At 44.2% G+C, this 21,320-nt stretch overlaps 1 protein-coding gene across 4 annotated transcripts in view; it reads right to left on the bottom strand.

The window, feature by feature from the left end:
- mpp7a (MAGUK p55 scaffold protein 7a) overlaps positions 1-21,320 on the bottom strand; it is a 143,098-nt gene that overhangs the window by 106,499 nt on the left and 15,279 nt on the right. For 3 of the 4 annotated variants that reach the window (XM_069698046.1, XM_069698044.1, XM_069698043.1), the window contains exon 2: positions 782-950. The exons of the other annotated variant lie outside the window; for it this stretch is intronic. In XM_069698046.1, coding sequence (XP_069554147.1) covers positions 782-818 — 37 coding nt within the window. In that variant the 5' untranslated portion in view covers positions 819-950. The remainder of the gene's footprint in view (positions 1-781; positions 951-21,320) is intronic. 4 annotated transcript variants of the gene reach the window in all.

The following is a 21,320-nucleotide window of genomic DNA, read 5'->3' on the forward strand; positions in this document are numbered from 1 at the left end:
ACACGCTCTATATCCATCAGAGCAGGACTTAATGTCTGCCCTTCTTTTGTCCTTTTGCTATCCTGCGCTCGTTGGGTTGAGTCCTCTGCTTGTGTGTGTGCCGGCCATTAAGCCAGACTGAGGAGGAGGATAGTGTTCCTGAGGGGAGAGGTGCTGATTTCTGGCCGCTGTCTCGGCGATGACAAGCTTGACTTGTTCCTCATTCTGACATCACACACACACACACACACACACACACACACACACACACACACACACACACACACACACACACACACACACACACGCACACTCCTCACATCAGAGGACAGAAAAAAAAAAACAGGGAGATAGAGCTTGGTGGATGTATTTTGACATGATTTGCTCTGTGTTGTTACACTGTAAATTTGCAGCGGTATGCTTTTCATTTTGCTGGGCACAAAATGAAGTGAAAATAGACTTTGATTTATTTTTCCAACCGCAGTTTTAGATGGTTGACTCGAGTCGAGAAAAAGCAGCCTGAGGCAACTTAGGAGTAATTCTTCCCTACCTTGAAATTAACTTTAGGTTCCACTTAAAGAGGTGGGCACACCACCATGCTATGCTGACATTTAAAATAAAGCTGGGGTCACATTAGGTACTTGAGCATTCATTTTCTTCCGTTTGTGCACCGATGATGGACAAAATAACCAGAGCCTATTTTTATAATCGTTTGTGGAAGACCCACATTTCACTGGTTGTGTGTTTTGTGCTGAAAGCCTGATGATGTTACAGGTGGTGTTCCCGGCTGACGGGTCCGTACCTGGCTCATGGCCGGCTCCGGTGGCCAGGGCGGGCATGTCTCCTGCCGGCTGCTTCCTGGTTCCCCTCCGGCTGTGGAAAATGGCAGCGATGCGTCAGAGCAGTGGGCTGCTGTGCAGCGATCCCCGGGGAGAAGCTGAATCGGAGGACAGGCTTTATGCCATGGAGCCCTGCGAGAGAACAAGACTTTAGAGGCTACTTGTCAAGTGGAAGAAAGGCCACATACACGTGTGTGTCAGTCAACGGCTGTGGTGTGTATGTGCGTGTGTGTGTGTGTGTGTTATGGGATTACATATTCATCTGTAACCATGGATATGAATGTCCACCATACAAGCAAACACGTGTATTTATGTGTAGATGTGCCAATGATTGACAGTGAATGACTCACTGTGTGTGTGTGTGTGTGTGTGTGTGTGTGTGTGTGTGTGTGTGTGTGTGTGTGTGTGTGTGTGTGTGTGTGTGTGTGTGTGTGTGTGTGTGTCGACGGGACGTTCACACTTCACTGGCTGTTTACAAAGCTGCTGAACATCCTGCTTTGTACACGAGCCAACGACACCTTGCCTGGCACCCGCACTGCATATACGCACGCAGCTATTCGACACTTTATTCAGCATCCAGCGGACACAAGGGAAACTTTATCCGCCGAGGAAAACGTAAGCAAGCAAATGCAACGGACATGTGAAAACTCGAACAGGCGTGGAAAAGCAACGCTTCGTAAATAACGGCGATCAACTGGAAAGCCAGATAAAGCGGGGACAGGAAGAAAGGGGATGTAGAACACAAATAAAATGTGTGTGGCTCATTGAGAACTCCTCATGCAGCGGATGAACATGTGCAGAAACACACTGGAGCTCACAATGTACTCCTGAAAGACAACAAAAGGGAAATATCATGTGCTAATTTCATGAGTTAGCCTGGCAATTGGCCTAAATCTTTAGAAATTTTACATTTGTAGGCACCGGGAGGACTTTTAACACTGAAAAATACAAATAAAAATGAACATTATATGCAGTCAGTTTAGTGTAATTTTTCAGACAGACTTGCATTTCGACTTGCAGTTTGCTTAGTAAGAATTGCCCGACAAGACTTAAAAAGACTAAAAACTGGATCAATTCTGCTTTAATGTGTCCTGCAAAGGAGGTGACAACTTGAGCCTCAGCCAAGAACACATATTTGTGTCCGTCTCATCCTACAAGAGGAGTTCGGTCTTTTCAAAAGGCCCTGTGAAATCTATGCAGGTCCCTGAATCCATCTACAGTCTCCAAACCATCATTTAAAAAAGGAGAATGGAAAACAATTCGGTTTTTTTTACAGCAGGCTGCCTAATGACCCGTTAAATGTCAGGTCCCCGGTGCCCTGGCCCAATCAAACTGTAGGGCTTTGTTCAATAATAAAATGCTCAATTGAAACACCAGCAGTGACATAAGCTACATTCCGTGTCTCCCATGTTGATACGTGTTATAAAAACTGGTTGTGGGTGGACACTGAGTCACAACGCGAGGTACAGCTGAGTCAGAACCGCTCGACCAAAAACAGGAGAGGCTGAGACACCTGCGCCCTTCCAGTGCGTTGGGTCAATCGATTGTTAGACGGTGTCGGCCACACACACAGTCTGGAAAGCTGGAATTATGTGTCCAGAAAATTTGACCGGAAATTCAGTCCAAATGTATTTTTCGGTGGAGATCTTCCCACTCAGCCCCCAGAGACAGCTGTACAGAAGAGAAGATTTCCTGGTGTATTGCTCGGCATGCGTGTACAAACACATGCAGAGGTCGAGGATCAAACCTGCCAAGACGGCAGCCCACGTAGCAAAATGGTACCACGCCTGTCTGACATACTGCGACGTGAACTCACCTCCGGGCCGAGCAGACCCCAGGTGGGGCCTTGTGGAAAAAGCATCTAGACAATACAGTCCAGAAGATGCCTGAGCGAACGAGTAAGCAAGTCGTTGAGCGCATATCAGAGAGAGTATTTTTCTTCTGGATTGAGATGTACAAAGTATGGTGCATTCATCACGCAGGGCCTATGAAAGGATTGATTTTCCAAAGAGAGGAGATCTGGGGGACGAATTCAAAATCCTGCTGCTATGTCACGCCAGCACCAATTTGTAGGCCAAATTTGTCAGTCGTTTGCATGAGCGTAAAGCACAAACGAAAAAACCTGGTGAAATGGGAGTTCAGTGCTGTTCAACCCTTTGTATATTGCAATGAAATAGGTTAAGAGGACCAGCAGAGAAGGGCAGCGGCGCCTCAGGCCATCACCACAAAATCTCTCCAGCAGGCCGACTTGAACAGGGGACCGATGCTAACAGCCACTGAGCTCACGCCAAGAGCACTGACCCGTGCTAAATCAGTTCACTGTTTCACACAGAGGGATACGGCACGGTTTTATCATAAACTTGGTGATTGCAATGACAGACTTAAGGAAAGACAAGGGACGGCGAAATGAGGGGGGGGGGGCACGGATAGTTTCAAGGTATGCCGCGGTGTAATATCAGTCGCTCACCTTTTGTTGTATCTAAAGGGGGGCTGACCATAAGAGTCCCCGATCTGAGGAAGGACCCGTCTTTCCATTCAGGGAGCTTTCTGAAGGCCAGGAAGCATGTCGAAGGGCCGGGAACACCTGGGACTTTTCACAGGGCCCGAAAGGATCATAACAGACCGACTTAAAGAAACATTCTCCACTGTCAGAGCGCTCTAACCATGACTGTTCGGGTCACACAATATCAGATGGTCATCGGGGGAGTAAAGCGACACTTTGCCATGTGGACAAGAGACAGGAGACGCTTAATTGCAATGAGATGCTGGTCCCGCTACCCGTGACATCTTCGAATGGTTCTGCCACCATCTAGTGGGAACTTTCAGTACTGCAGGGAGCACTCTCCCTGAAAACCCAGCTGGGACACGACCTGGAGCCCCTCTCCCCAACACAGACCTGCATGTCAGGAGACTCGGCCTCGTTCAGTGTGTGAAACCTGAGGTCGGATCAGTATTTGAAGAGAAAATATTTCGGGGTGATGGATGGATAGGTGGAAGGATGGAAACAGAGAGGTGTAGGAGACTGTTATTCTTCTCGTTTCAAAAACAAGCCTGTCCGTCTGGCCGGCCGGGTGGGGGTGGGGGGCACGGGTGGAGCCGTCTGACTCCCAGCTGGATGTTGACAAAGCTACCGAGAGAAATAACAGTCAGGAGGTGACTGACTGACTGACTGACTGATGGCGAAAAACACTCCGAGGCCCGTCGCTTCTAAGTGCCGATCAACAATTTTGAAAGTCTGTTCCTCCTTTAAAAATTTATGACCAGTTTTATGACTCAATCTTTTGCCTCTTCTCTTCCTGCTCAGAGCGGACGGGACAGTGGAAAGATCACCGTTTAAAGCACTCGGCCAAAAGGCAACAAGATCCTCATCGGGAAAAGCAACGATGGAGAAACGTGTCATGCTCCGAAGCGTTCACAAGGTGGGAGGAATGGTTCTGCGTTCATGCCGTCTCCATCTGGACCTGGAGTGCAACAACAGGACGCAGCAGAGGTCAACTCCGCCATTGAAGCACCACCGACACCTCCCCAGACACCCATCGCGGTGTTGGGTTTTTCTGTCCCTGTTCAGCCAACATCAAGTGACAGGAAGGCCTGCTACTGGCACCAGGTTTTACTGGGCCACCATGAGCGACGCTAAGCATCTTCATCACAGGACTGACGCCCATCCAAACCCACCCCGGTCACACCTGCTCTGGTTACAGCTCAAAGGTCCCGTTTGCTCCAAAGCTATCCACCAGCTTCAGCGTCTGCTGATCTGCTTCAACCCGATGATTTTATCTACATTGGTCCTCAGTGATACGACAGAAAATGGGTTCAGCAGCCTGCGGGACACCTCCTCAGGTTACCGATACTGTCCTGTCAGTTTTAACATCGTGACGCTTTAGACCAACAATCATCTTAGTGTTTAGTTAAATGGAGGAGATCGGGTTTTATTGTCCGCTGCTCTGCTGCTTTTGTCTTCATGAATCTCTCCGATCTGGGTGAAGAGGCCACTTTGATTTTTTTTTGTTCTCGCATGATCAAAGCTGGGAGTTCAGCCGTCACTGCTGCTGGTCACCTCATCTGATCAACAAACACTTGGGCTAAATGTGTAGACTTTAGGGATGGGAATTGTAGTGGTAGCATCTGTCATTACTAGTGCCAATACAATAGCTAAATTTCAGTGTAAAAACAGTACTTATCAATACCCTACTTTTAAGAATGTGAGCGCATTTTTTTAAACAAAACCCTTCATTCATTTAAAGAAGAAAAATGTTGTTTCAACACAAGCAGGTGTATAAGAAACTGATACAATTTTACTTTGATTTCAATCAGGTTACAATTCTGACGATAATATCCCATGCAAGCTTTCAGTATTTGACAGTTTTTTGATACATATTTCTCAAGAAACCTTTTAGTAAATACCAAAAATGTATTGAGTGATAAAACCCTCCTAAAAATGAGGTGCAACATCTTTGAAAAAGTATTTTTTCTTTTATCCAAATCACACTTTCTAAATCTGCTGCAACATAATCAACGAGGAAGTCATTGGGAGAAAAACATTCGGCAGCATTGCTATTTCTCTTTTCCCTCTCTTCCTAATCATTCTGGTCTATCAAGTAAAAAATCTGCACAAATGGGCAAAAAAAAATAAGAAATATATATCTGTATATGATCTGAATCTACTCCAAGAGTTATTTAGATTTGACTCCATTGCCTACCCCTTGACAATCCTGCACCGTTGCGGCATCCGGGGCCTCGGACTTGTTGAGTTGTTCAGTTCACAGCTGCATGTTGAAGGCTACGCTATGTTGTTTTTGCATTGTTTGCTTATTCCCATTAAGGTCAGTGATGATGGCAGAAAGCACACAATCTTCCAGTCCATAAAAGAGGTGTCCAAATATTTGTGCTGTGATGATGTTTGAAGAGAAAGAGGGAGACTGGGAGACAGAAGACAAGAGATTCAGCAGCATGAGGATTTAAAAGGAATAAGAATGTCGTTCCTTTTATGGAAAACGAGGTTTATTTGACTTTGAGCCCCATTGGTGAGTTTGAGCTTTGGGTGTTGGTGTGGGGTAGCTGTGAAGACAGATTGGATGTAAAATCAATTTGTATTTCAGCTCCTCTACATCATATTGGCTTGTAGCAACCACAAAGTGCAAAGTCAGACAGACAGAAGCAGATACAGTTACAGCCACATGCGCACAGCCGTACACGACACAATCATAAGAGTATAATTGCAGTGTAACCAACTGTGGTAGAGGCGAACATTCATTTACACGCAGTGGATCTACATTTCAATGGGCTGTGCATAATTGCAGTGTATTAAAGCGTGGTCGGGGGGGAATGTTCATCCACATGACATTTTGAAATGGAAATACCGTTTGAAAAGTCAGAAATCCTCCTGATGCCAGCGCCGCACAGGCAGCCCCCTTTGCCTTTTCTGTTTCTTCGGTGGAAAAACACATTGTTGAATAATGTCTTTCTCCTGCCTCGCTGCAGCGCAGCCAAAATGTCACCACGTCGATTCCTATTAAGCGTGAGGCGGCGTGACGCTGGCGGGACAGGGCAATGTTTTCTGGAGTGTGCCATACGTCTTCTTGTTAATAGCCGTTAGCTTTACGAGGGATTGGGGCTGCTTAAATTAAGACTCAGCGGTACCTGGCACCACCGATGTTCCTGGAATGACTGACTGCTGCAATACCGATGAGCAATAGGAAGGAGTGGATGCATGCAGCTAAAGAGCATATGGAAACAGATTAGGGGAGCAAATGTGGAATACCAATGAACGCCATTAACCCGTGACGAAGAAAAGTTCAGATCAACAAAATCGGCTTCATCTGTTGCGAGAGGTTAACAGAGAAATGGGAAAAGTGAGCTCTCTTCTCGCGGGCTCAGGTGGGACTTCTTTGACAGCTCAGACAGAATCAGCTCTCCGCCACGTGTTGCTCATAAGAGTCCAGGTCTTTCCACATAAAATACATCTGCTTATGTGTGTGTGTGTGTGCGTGCATATGTGTGTACACACACACACACACACACACACATATAAATCTGTGTTTAGGTCAAGCTGTCTTTCCACAGGACCTAAAACATGTGATGTCATTCTCCCCTTTCCACCTCAACTCTCGACTGGCTTCACTGGACGAAAAACGCATTAACGAGCGACTCATCTAATTTACAAGAGAAATGGAAAGATGTATTTCAGAAACTCACTCTTTGGAAGAGTATGACTCAGAGCGCTCCGAGAAAATCAATAGGAATATGAGTCTCCACATATCCTGTGCAGAATACAAAGAATGCTTGATAGAGGTTTTAAAACTGTGCTATCTCCTGGTTCTCACACTTCCAGGTTATAGTTGATATAAACCCAGAATAACAGGGTCATCCTGAAACTGCATGCGGGATGTTTAACGTTTAATCCGATCAATCAATAATAACTGGATGAGTACATGACCAGAAATACAGGAAACCGAGGGTCACTTTGTCCTCACAATGTTCCTGAGAGCACAAAAAGACCGGGAACAGGGCTGCAACTAATGATTCATTTCAATATAGATCAATCTGTTGAATAGTCTCTCGATTAATCGCTCAGCTGTTTGTTCTTTAAAATGTCCGAAAATGGTTAAAAATGTGTTGACCAGTGTTTTGATTGGTTCTGCACTCCCCTCCCTCCTGGACATCTACATCACCCGCGAAGCAGTCAGCATGGTGGGAGACTCAAGCCATTCCTCACACAGCCTCTTCAGCCTCCGTGCACGCTGGTCCAGACTGAGGAACAGCTTCGCCCATGAGGCTGTTAGGATGCTGAACATTGTCCCCCACCTTCACCCCTCTCCCTTCATTACACCCATATCCAGCACTTCATAAAAAATGGACTCGGGTACAATCTTTGCACTATGGACCCGCATTTGCACCACATTGTACATATATATACTGCAGTCAATTGTCACTGTGGTTGTTGTCTGTTTTTATGGTTACATATTTATACTTTTCTTGTTTTATCTTTTTACTTTTGCACACCGTGGGACTGTGAGAAACAATATTTCAATCTCTCTGTATGTCTTGTACATATGATGAATTGACAATAAAGTTGACTTTGACTTTCCCAAAGCCTAAAATGTCTTGTTTTATTCCAACCAACAGGCCACAACCAAAGTCTATTTGGTTTATTATCATGGAGGATGAAAGGAACCAGGAAATATTCACATTTAAGATGCAATCAGAATTTTTGCACTTTTCCACTACAAAACTGAGTCAAAACAATAATCGATAATCTAAATCATTGGCAATTGATTTGCTGTCTATCACCTACTCAGTTCAATGACTGGTCATAGCAGCTTTAACCGATAATCCAGAAGTTCCTCTTTTCCAACAGTTCTAACACGAGAGATGAGAGCGAGCAGAATAAATCTGACAAATGATAAACATGCTTTGATAGCAGATCATGACGATGACCAGGAAAAAGACACAAAGCTCTGCTAGGACTTACCAGATCTCTTTCTTCCTGCACCAGAAACGCAGCTTCACACAGTAGCAGCAGCAGCAAACGTGCAAAAAAACTAAATCCAGGAAGACACCCGCCCACCAGGTGTCTCAGCTCACCTGAACAGACCTGAAACTCCAGTTTTACTTTCTGCCCAAAGGTCCACGGTGCTCCACCCTCTCTTACTTCACACTATGACTCAACTGTAAACAGACAGAAAGGCTGTGAACTAAAGTGACCCTGATGACACACTTTTCATTGACTTTGAAAGAAACTTACAGCATCTTAAAGGATTCTTCCTCCACAGTTGTTAATGAAGATTGTTTTTTTTTTTTTTTTTAATTGTTGCTTGTGTCTGTCTGGAAATGTTTTTACAACGTTGGTATTAGGAACAATTCTGATCAAATCATAATTCCATGAACTGATCAAAAATGTTGCCCATAACAGTTTCAAATAGCTCGCTGTCAATTAATCTGCTACTTTCCCTGCCTTTCGCTCTGGTCTACACATATAAATATGTAATTCCAAAAACATCCACATATGATGGGAACTAAACACAGATTAGAAGTAAAAAAATACCAACACAACCACTAAGTCATTGCTTCTTCTATTTGATTTATGAATATCATTTAAAAATCATATCATGTGACTTGCTGTACACAGTACAGAACCTTTTCAGACTGTAGTGACACTATATAACCTCTAGATGGAGCTGTCAGCTCACTAAATAGCTCAAGTCTAACCTATGAAGAAAAAAAGTATTTGGGGAAATAGCAGACAGTGTAAGTGTTGCTTTTGTGTGTTTGTCCTCATCATGACCTCAGATGTGCATCAGGGTGCCAGTAAAGATGGACACCTGTAACCTCATCCACTGCCTACCAGGGCCCCACTATTACTGAAGCCAAGGAGGGGCCAGAGGAGCCCGCTTTGTTTCTGCTGGTTTTGCTGCCCACAGAGACAGAAAACTACAATATCTATAATGGAATTACATCACAAAGCGTTTTGAGGAATAAACTGTTTCTTTCTAATAAAGGCGAACTATTTGAACACACACATACTTCCCCATTGTCTCTGGTGAAAAGGTAGTTTAACAGTGTGTTCTGCTGTTGTTGTGCTTTATGTTAGTTAGAAATGTTATTCTTCTGTGACTGTGTTTACTACCTTAATTTGCTGATGTAGGCAGGACTTCCTAGTTAAAAAGAAAAAGTCAATTCAACTAACAGTTGCTATTCTCAATATTATCTGTGAGGCCGTATTTTGCAAAGCCTCAGCACACATTAAACACCAGACCTGAATCCAACTCACCTGCTTCCTGATTTTGCTCATGCTGACTCACACTATGACAGTTTGGTGGAACATTTTAGAAGGACAGAGCCGCCGATAAGGTCAGTCACACACTATTAGAAGCACTTTTTCTCTTCCTATGAGGACGCAAAACTATATAATATACACTGTACACAGCACAGCCACATCTTATATTGTACACACAACACAGGTGTCACATATACGACACATCTGCATAATAATACAGGTCTGACTGTGGGGTCAGATTAAAGAGGTAATCTGAAGGAAATACCTTAATTTATGGGAAATTGTCATGTGTTTACTCGTAAAAATAGCTCCCCCGTAACGAAAATAATCGGTTGTACTCGTCTTAACACCTCTTCCTCCTCTTTGTCCTCCTCCCATCTCGCCCCCTGGTTCCCACACAGATACAGCAGCTCTTTGTCTCTCTCTGACCCATTAACAGGGAGAAGAGAGGAGGCCACAGTCACTAGCAGTCGCCACTGACACATTCCTCTGTCTCACACACGCACATGCACAAGCACACGCACACGCACAAGCACACGCACACGCACACGCACATGCACACGCACAACTATAGGGTGCAAGGCAGCCCATGGATTTGTTAATGACTAATTAAATTGATCCTGGACATGAACTGGGGGAATTCCTTTTTCCTGTAAAAGAGGACAGGAGGACAGGAGGACAGAAAGACAGCAAGGATGTGGTGGACTGGTGGTGGTGGTGAAAACACACTTTGCTTGATCAAAAAATATCATGATGTGAGAGCTTTAGTACTTTACTTAAGCCCCGCAGCACTCAAAGTGCCTGAACGAAATTGTATTCATTTATAAGGGGGGGGCCAAGGCATCCATATTTTACACAAACAATATACTGTAGTTTGTACTCCATTAATTAGATGGCGATGGGCTGATTTGTGCAGCAGAAATAAATGCACCTATGATGAGAGTCAGCGAGTGACAGAGATATAACAGCAGGTAGCCATAAGCCTCACTAATCTGGAAGGCCATCTAAATGCCAGTGTTGCTGGGTAACCTACATCCTCACCAGATATTACTGGAGTGATTTACTCTACCTGGGGCGAACGAGCAGCGGCGGGAGACAAACACAAATAGAAGCGGGGGGGGGGGGGGGGGGACAGCTGGTCGGACAGACGGACACACGGACGCATGGGATAACAGATAAGAAAGTGGTGACGTAACCGACGGGGTCTGCACGCTTTTACGGCATGTTTACACACACATGCACGCCTGCTGTGTGTGTTTACAGGACGAGTTGACAGAGCTGCAGCGGGAAGTGGAAGTGAGCCCATTAACAGATGCATAATTAATAGAGGTGGAGGCAGAGAGGGAGGGGAGGGAGAGGGGTAAGGGGAAAGAAAGAAAGGCTGGGAAGAAGGTAAAAATAAGAGAATGGCAGGAGGGGAAGGATGGATTAAAAAAAAAACTCCCATCAGTCCATCTGCACGCTGAGCACCTCACCACACTAATGCTGTTTGGCCCATTTTGGCCCAAGATAACTCTTAGCATTCGCTCATCACCGCCACTAAAAATAATCCCTCGTACTATCAACAAGCATTTGTGTTAAAATGCTTGATTTGAGGCACGAAACTGGTCACACCAGGGCAACCTCTGAGGTAACAGTCCTGAGAAAAGCTGGGTTTTAGATGAGTCTATAGTTCACTGCAGAGTCATTTTAATGTTGGGTGATGATTGGTGAACCACTTGCAGCACAGAAATGCACGTGGTTATGTTTGTGGTTGCTATTGCGTAGTACAGCTACAAGACAGCTCTGAAAAGTTTAAGTTGTAAAATATCACACTCATATCTTGGTATCAATAATAATAAATACATAAAATCAAGAGGTCCTTATCAGGAGTCTACAGCAAGTGGAAACTTCCAGGACTGAAAAATGAAGCAACATGAGAGTGCAAAAAAAAACAAAAAACCTGCAGTTGCTCAAATGGCCACTTGGGGCTGGCCACAAAATCCAAATAAACATGTTTACAACCTGGTAAAGAAACAGTTTTGGTGTCTACAGCTAATTTCTCTATTCATGATAACTGTACGGGGGTACATTAAGGTTTAAAGTCGCACATAATTAAGGGTGGAATTGCTTAGAGTGACATGGGGATGTCGCCACAGACGGCTGGTTGCCTGAAGGTTTCATTTGCAGACTGTCAGCCAGAATCAGACAGACAGATGCTTTGTTCCAGACGCTGTACTTGTGTACTAACACTCACCACTTTGAGTGCATAAGTGCGTTCACACTGTGAACTACAAGTACCAAGATGATGCACTCAAAACGGTTTAAAAAAAGAAGAGTGAAACGCTGGAAACTTATCACCCTAAACGGTCACCATCACGCCTCCATGGAGAAAGGGGCGGGGCCACCGATCGAAAGAATTTTCAAATGAAGACATCTGAGGAAGCTGCAGCTATTCCTGAACACAGAAGTGTTCTTTTTCACTGCAGCTGCTGGACAGAAGAGTCAGTGTGTTTACTGAGTGTGAAACAGAGGGCACGGAAACATGTTCATTTCTGGGTAAAATAATTAAAGCTGCAGATATTTTGGTGCGTGATATGTTCACATGCTGAAGTTATTTATATATAGCACTACTCTGTCAAGTCCTAACATGTAAGAGCCCTATTTGTTAATGCACTAAGGGAATTATATCATTTTGAACACAGCAGGAGACTCTCCACAGCGCTGGTTTCAGTAACCAGGCTTAATTCGGCCCGCCTCGACTTCACCCATGCACCACGTCTTTGACTACTTTTGGATTAGCCAGGAGTAAGACTGAGTCAAAATAGCAATGAATTGAGCTTCAAAACTGCTCTTCAGAAAACCTATAGGAGACATCGTGTGGGCTAAGTCCATCTTTTAACTCTACGGTCTGCAGCTACAGCACCTCTGGGAGGCTGCAATGAATCCAAAGTACAGCTGACGCCGAGGGGTGTTTTAGCAAATTTGTCGACATTTTGGTCTTGGCAACCCATTCAATAGAAGACTTTTCAGTCCAAAAAACAAATGTCACTTCATGGAAGAAAAGTCAGGGGATCACTGGAGTCATTAGGATTCATCCTCCGAGGATCATAAATGTCTGTCGTCATAGAAATCCATCCTATAGTTGTTGACATTTCAATCTGGATCTGGACACGCAGGCATCATCATTCTTCCAGCGTGTGTCCAGACGCTGCATGAGCAGCACGTCAGCAGAGCAGCAGCAGCTTCGGTCCTCCATCTGTGACACAGAAGGTGTTCGGGCCGAGAACTGAGCTGTAGGTCACCCACGTTAAGGCAACACTCGGAGCACAATACACGATCACCGCAGGTGATTGAGGTCACGTTTACAGGTGTAAAGCATGAGTACAACAGAGCTGCTTTACAGCCTGTGTAGACGGCTGGATTGATGAACACACACCAAAATAGTCATGCTACCATGCTCAGGAGATGGAAAGAGAAATGTTTCTGTTAGTTTGAGATATGAGCTACAACCATTCAAGAAGAGAGCAAAGACCATGAGTCTGGAAAAAGCTGGTATCTGTCAATCAGCATCCCTGAAAGCAGGCAGACATCCTGCTACTAGATTACAAAACTCCTATATAACTGTGAGAGCTCTTTCTAAAAGTAGGGCTTTAATTTCATTAATCCCCAGAGAGGTGGCTTTTTAGAAATGCTGCATTTTAACTTGACAGTTCTGCCGTGCTGTGATACCTGAGCTGTTCAGACTCAAATCTAATGAGATCATTTCCCATTTTGGGGTCGGGTTCGTTCCGTTTTGCCTATTTTCATAATGAAGCAGGTGTCCCGTTCCTGATGATACAGCGGTCTAACATATTCTGTCCTGCTGCAGGATGTTTTCAGAAGTGCAAGTAAACATTTTCATCTTCAGTAAAATGAAGACAAACACATCATAAACAGCTCTCTGTCTGCTCCTCAGTGACTGTGATTCACCCACATGATGACAATCTGTCTCCAACTGTTGTGGCTCACCTGCTCCATGTTTGAACAGCACTGACGCAGTCTATTGTCCTTTTGTGTTTTCACCATTTTTCACCTCTACAATACAGCCAAAGAAGCTACGTCCAGCTCTCAGAGGAGGGGAGGACAGGAAGTGTGATACCGAGGGAACGACTAGCTGGCCTTCATGTTTTGGCTCGGCAAATAAGACGCAAGTCGTCCCTCCTGCTGTGACACAAAAACATCACTTGTAGCGACTGATAATCCTCGTGCTAAGCTGCTTATGATAGAAAACAAACAATTACTAGATGCCACCCAGCTGCTGGTGTGGTATCATTTTGGTCATAAACTGTAAGTCCAGAGTGACGAACAGACGTCCTGCCGTGACCTCGTGTCCACACACACAACAGCAGAGACGCTTCACTCCATACTTGATTAAGAAAGAGAAGTGGAATCATGCTGTGTAATCATGGCACTCATTTTTCTGCAATATAAGCAAAGTCATTTATGAAAAATAAGAAAAATGCTTTAAAAAAAGAAGGGGATAGGTTGTAATCATGCGATTTACATCGAAAAGCAAAACAAAAACAATTTAGTCTCCTGCAAAACAGGATGAAATATGTTCAGCCACACAGTAAGAGCCACTTTTATACCACATGTATCATCCAGTAATCAAAACATTCCATTATCTCCGGCTCTTGTCTGCCCAAGAGCCACTTCTCCCAAAGAGAGGGCTCCATCCTGCCCCCCTCCACCCCCTCCCCTCCAGCCCAGGACACAAACACAGGTGTAAATCAGCCGGGGTGACGGCTCTCCCGTCCAAACTTCCAAACAAGCGATCGTCCTCAATGCCGCCTCGTCCTCAATCACACTGCTTCCCGGCTCCCACACAGCGCCCAGCAACAGTCAAGGCCTCTCCAGAAGCGGTTATGAAAGGGGGAAGGTTTGAAGAATGTTTGAGGTGGTGGTTACAAGAAAGCAGTGAGAATGTTTTATTGAATACCAGCTTTGGCTGAGGGAGACTCCCCAAGTGCAAAACAGAGCAGGCTTTGCCACTGAAGGACACTTAACATTTGGTGGGAAACATTTCTCAGGGGAACAGGCATACACTGTGTGGAGCAGATAACCGTCCAGAGGAAGCAGAATATGAACTGATATTTAACGTTACTGTTGCAGTTTTAGAGTCACAGCGAGATGGTTTGAAACTTGAAACTACTCACAATTACCCAGCATGCAACATTCTGAAACCTGCTACACAAAAGTAGCCAGATGAGACGGAAGAATTTCCACAGCAGCGACTCTCAAGCTGCTGGCTTTTCAGGCGTTTTCAGAGCATGTTATAATTTTTTTACATCTTAAAACACGGATGAGGATAGTGGTAAGGAGTTACTAGCAAAAGTAGCATTTTCAATAGTGATGAAAACGGTGACTTGTGCAAATTTATGCCGTAAACTTGAGACAGCAGATCTCCCCTCTTTGGTCGATTACTCCCGTCTTTTTGCAACACGGCAGCAGAGCAGTTTTATCGTTTAGAGGAGTTGATGTTTCCTCCAATGAGCAGAAAAGTGCACCGACTATCAAGTCTTCCATTCTAAACATGTACACTTGCAATTTGACATGCTGAGTCGCAGGAAACGCCATCAGGTCACGTGAGCTGAGTGGAGGAGGTCCAGTTCACACTGCTGCAACTTCTTTTTGTCACAAATCTTTACTGGGCTTTAACTACAAGTACAGTGATGAACATTTCCAAAACATCTGTTTTCTGTGAACTTGAAGGATTCTCAGACGTTTGCATGATTCAGTCTGTATGAGTCGTGCAGTGGCTGAAAGCAAAGGGCACATTAGACCTGATGACTGAGTCCAGGTCATACCAGCATTTAAAACTCCAAAATCAACTTATCTTAACGGAGTCACTGAGATCACTGGATTTGTTCTCAAGGGCAAAATAAATCTCCCCAAATTGTATATAATAATTTGAATTATGTCGTAGCTAAGGCCTCATTGAAACCGTGTTCACTTCATCGGAAGAAGTGCGATTACCCTGAGCTAACGAGGACTCTCGTAATCTGTAGACATGAATGAGAAGGATGTCAACCAAGCTAGTAGGCCGTCTAACTAACAGTTTCAGTGTTTGCACGCTCCTGACGTCCCTCTTCAATAACTGTTTCATGAAATTAAATGATGTTACAAGTAGGTTAGTTTTACCCGACTGGTGCAATCAGGAGGATTAAGTGACTGACTAGCACTATGCAGCATGTTCACAGCTGGCTAGCATGTTAGCAGATCGCTCAGCAGCTACAGTAGTTCAGCAACCAGCCACGTAATTAGTGCTTCCATCAGTAAGCTTTTAGATCCATCATATCTCATGAGAACATGCAGGTTAATTCTAGGAACTTTATCTGAATGTGTTAATATGAATGCTTGGTTTGGATCTGTGGAGCAGACAACTGGAGCTCAGTTCCAGTCCAGATAGCTGAATGTAATCAGAATGCATCTTTACTTCCGCAACAGTGTTATTTTTTAGCCATCTTACATTGTAAGATATGACAAATAAAAGAAAATATGAGAGATAAAATGCCTCAGTGATGTACAGTTTAAGAGGAGGATGACATTCAAGCCCAACTTAATGCCAGTCCCACAACATATTTGTCCTTTCTATAGACAGGCACTTATTCCGCACACAAAAAGGTCAAGCCTTGTTTCCTGGCAACAGTGAAATAACAGCTCTATATGAAAGACAGCAGGGACGGAGGGAGACAATCAAACTCTGGTTCAGACTAAATCAAAGCAGCTGTGACGGCCTTAGTTAACCCACAAACACAGAGTTGGGTTACAAGTTCAAGCATCTACACAGTCGAGACACCCACCCTTCTCTTTTCCTGGTGACGGAGAAGAGGAAGGTGGGTGTTTCAGGGTGACTGAGCAGATGTGGCCGCTGCCACTCTGCCCCCTCTTCCTCACTGGTCTACTCAACCTTTCTATGTGGACATACGATTCCCTTGAGAGTGATGAAACAAGCCCTCAAGACCCAGACCTGACCCCGACCAAGAGGCACAGGCAGAAAAACAGATGGGCTGCAGCGACCAACAGCTGAGCCCCACACTGAGTCTAATGACACACAGGAAGCATATGTGTGCGTATCATACACAATTCTACACAATAATCACATGGCAGATATTTCCTCAATAGTAAACAGGGGTTTCCCTGCTATTATAAACACTTCCGCGCAACACACGAGTGTTTTTCCAAGCTCCTCAGACTTGAAACTTTGTTTTATTGATGTTAAGTGATTATTATTTATATAGCAGAGTCTTAAATTGCATGAAAATGGATAGTTCCCACCAACCTCCATCTCGATAACATAAACAAACTCTGATTAATGGCAGAAAGCTGGAAAAGCTGGACATTTCGTGCTGCTGTGGTGTCAAGATAACTGACAGCACATTGACGTTTCAGGGAAGCAATTTGCCACTTTCAAAGGTTTATAATAGCATGTTAATAAACAAACATTTCATCAAGATGATACAAAAAACGAGCCTGGCTGCACCAACTGTCGCTCACCGCATCAGTTTTCTTCGCTGTGAATACAGTCTGATAACTCGGCTTGAATTTAGCGGCCACGCTGAAGGGCGGACCAATCAGAGCCCAGTGTCGGTGGTTAACCGTGTTTGTCCTGCCCCTCCTTCACTGTGATTGGACGACTGGTGACAGTGACGAGGGCAGCGTTAACATTTTTCAACACTCGCTGACTGAAAAAAAAATTAATAATAATAAAATAAAATCGGCAAACGTGAGCGCAGAATAAACAGTCAACACCTCATCAAGCTGCTGCGGCGTTCATTACAAAATTGCTGTACTCAGGAAAAAACGCTTTGGTGAAAACAGGCAGTAGGTTTTTGCGCATGCTGATTGGTTTAAATTAACCCGAGGTCTACATCCAGTAGGATGAATCGACTGCAAACGATTCCCCGTGCAGCGTGGCTGGACCATATTTACAACGTAAAATTGCGTCTGGTTCGCACCAACCTAACACAAATCTGAACCAGAAAGTACAGCAGGCATGTTTACGAACCACACAGAATCAAATTAAGCCCTGCAGTCAGCAAATTTAAGTTCCTGAAAAGTCCTGAGATACACACAGTTATGTAACACAGCAAGCGTTCTGTGAATCAGTGAAGCTCACTGTTGTTTTGGTAAATATGACAATGATGCAAATCCGTTTAGACATTTACGCGAGTTTTCATGTGGTGACTGAAACTATTAGGTTACGATGCACTGATCAGCTATGGTGAGCTCTGCTGTGCGTAATGTTGTCCTCTGGGCATTACCTCATCAGATGAAACCCTACACTGGTCCGACGGTGAACAGTGGCACACGAGAAGACCTGTCAGGTGTGCACACATGGTGTGTCTAACGGCATCATTATCATTCAACACTGACAGCGACTGAGGGGAGGGAACTTGTGAAAATCAGTCAACTGAGATACTCATCGCTGATGAATGAAGGCGTGTCGGACAAACGCTCTGAGTTAACTTCATGGCCTGGAATCATTTCCCCACTCATGTTCATCACTCAACATGAAGCTGCAGCACAATACGGAGCCTTTATAACTACTTGCACACAGCAGACTGTGACTGGTTGGAAAATATGACTATATAAATTCTACCATATTCATCATGCCAAAGAGACAATCTCTTTGTTGATTGGTTGGACTACATTACACTGTGTAATAATATTTCTATTCTGACCATTCAATTATTTAGATTATTTCATTGAGTTTTGTTCATTATTTATAGCTTATTGTCAGCCTTTTGATGACTAGGTGTCACTCATCTTCATTCGTACTACTTTTGCCATAGTGAAGACCAACAGAGGCTGAAACTGTCTCGAGTCTCACTTTTACTCATCCATCTTCTGAGTCGGTGACGCAACATGACTGAAGGAATGTAAACAGATAGTAAATGGTCTGCACTTACATAACACCTTTACCTTTACCTTCTACAAAGCACTTTACAATTGTTGCCTCCCATTTATGGCTCGGGGATATGGAAAACAAAAAGAATATCATGATATTACGATAAGTAATCATCAGTAATGGGGGTGTAAAGACTAAGTGAGTAAGGGCAAATCATAGAACAGTCTGGTGAATAAGAAAATGACATCATTTTACTATAATTCAGCATTTAAAACTAGGAAAAGACAACAAGTATGTCATATCACGATATTACGAGATCCGACATCGGAGATGATTTCCAGCCTCATATTGCAATATAATGTAACATCAATATGAAGCCCAGCACCACTCACTAACACACACACTCACATACCAATGGCGACAAGATCTTGCAACGTGAGGTTCAGTGTTTTGGACAGGGACAATTGTGCAGGTGGACAGGACGAACAACAGGGATTGACCCGCCAGGTATATAATTAGTGGGCAACCTGTTCTACCATGTGAGCCACAGCTAATGCAATAACAGAAACACCTTATTTAATATGAAGTGCTCATGTCATGGCCAGTAATCTGATCCAGTTAATTAGACCAATACCAAGGCAACTGTCAGGCAGCCACACCAGAGCACCAGAGCAGCCAGCAGCAATGAGCTGCCCCTCCTCCCCCCCCTCAAGACATCAGACGTGGACACACCCAGGCGGCTGTGAGCAGATGGGACGGATCTATAGAATCAATCCTCACAATGCGGTGTCATAATATATATAGAAACAGACAGCTTAACCTTGAAGACTGCAAATGCAGCATTTTCCAGGGCAGGGTGGTGACTCACTTACACACACACACACACACACACACACACACACACACACACACACACACACACACACACACACACACACACACACACACACACACACACAGGCTGTTAGAATTGAAGTATCATCATACCCATCCCCTGGCAGCCATTAGGGAGTGTCAGCGATCAGCACCTCCCAAATTACCAACACACAGGTCAACCTGCAGCCTAATACAGTGTGTGTGTACGTGGAGGGGGGAAATGCAGACGAGCGGGTCGGGGTGATAAGCCCTGCAGCCTACTAAATCTCCTTTACTCTGATCTTTCTGAAAAAGACCATCCCAATAGCAATTACAAAGCCGTAACTGATCTTCCCTGTGATCACACGTGCGTTGTGTACTCTCAAACTCACGCACAATTTTGTGTAAGAAGTGATGCGATGCCCAAACGCGTCCTGCAGCGAAGCGTAATGAGCCCCCGGTTATGTCCATCAAATTAGAAGGACTGATGATCCGACCTTCGCAGTGAGACTTTGTTCTGTTTTTAGAGTCGGAGGAGCTTTAGAGTCGGGTTGCAGCGTAAAGGTGGTGGGCTAAATTGATGATGGGGTTGACAGTGGCTCTGTGTGTCTCTATGTCCATGCAGATTCCTGCAGTCTTGATTAGATCAGTGTTCAGCAGTAACTCAGGGCGCTTGACAGAACCTGTCAGAGCAAGACAGGGGGATTACAACATGATCTGAACATCTATTCGGCTCCACAGCACATTTCATTTGTTAGATTTTATATTCAGACATCAACTGATGTGGGTCTGTCCAGGTTTTGCATTCAAGATAAAAATCCAATTCATAATGTTTTTAGAGGGACTAACAAAGGGCAGGTAAAGGCTTGTAAAAGCAGGTCTGTGTGCAGCAGCTTCAATTCAAGTAGTAAACTGCAATGACTGAAGCTGAGTGTAAAAGCTGTTAGTTAGACAGCTATATCTAGTGCAGAATATTGTTTCAGCGACTATCTCCAGGAGTTTGATCCATTGAGTTATGCTCAATTCAGGTAGTATTCAGACCCTTTCAGTTTTTGAAGATGCCAAAATCGATATTAGGAAGAAAAATTCCAATGTCAAATGATCTATCTATGATTTAGGGAGGCTGTGGCTCAGTCGGTAGAGTGGGTTGCACACTAATCGGAAGGTTGGTGGTTCGATCCCCAGCTCCTCCTGTCCACATGCCTAAGTGTCCTTGAGCAAGACACTGACCCCTAAAATTGCTCCTGTTGTAAGTCGCTTTGGATAAAAGCGTAATGTAATGATCTTCTTTATACTGTATGTAGAGTATATATTCTGCAATGATGCCTCAAACTCTGACACTTGTGTCAAAGATATGTAATGGAGTTAGTTTACAATGTATTGTCATCACATATCAGTGTGAGGAAACTTCACTGGGAAAAATGTTACCCAAAGATATTTTGGTGCTTAATATTGTGTGAAAAAAAGGTTTTCGTAAAAGCCAACGTATACGCAGAGACAGATGTAGCAGTGATAGTCTAGCAGACCTAAAAGCAAACATTTGGACTTGTCATTGTAGAAAAAAAACAGGTTTATCAATGATGGCTACATCCCACTTAGGGGAGGTCCTGCTTTTGTGCATGTTGCTTCTCTGTCACGGCTTACTGGGACACTTTAACGGAACCAAGGCGTCCTTAATACACTCATGCTTTCCCTACGACGACAAGTCAAAATGTCTCATGTCTCATTTTGGCTCTGTTGTAGATGTCACTTTAAAGGGTTAAAGCTGGCATCAATCTACACTCAATCACCCATAATGAGAAGATGAAAACTGAAATAAAAGGTTTGGTTTCTATCGCACTGGAACACAAAGAGCTTTTATTAATCCGAGACAAAAAAAACAAAAAAAAACTACTGCCATTATATCTCATCATCGGTCTGTCTCCGCACTGATTCCCTTGCTGCTGGTAATTCGGCACCTCTGAGAAAAAACACAAAAACAAAAAAAACACATGGCGAG

This window comes from Brachyistius frenatus, unplaced genomic scaffold, assembly GCF_029030835.1.
Source record: "Brachyistius frenatus isolate BFR_SWC_R1_liver_20210118 unplaced genomic scaffold, ASM2903083v1 Contig_25, whole genome shotgun sequence".
NCBI classification, from domain to species: domain Eukaryota; kingdom Metazoa; phylum Chordata; class Actinopteri; family Embiotocidae; genus Brachyistius; species Brachyistius frenatus.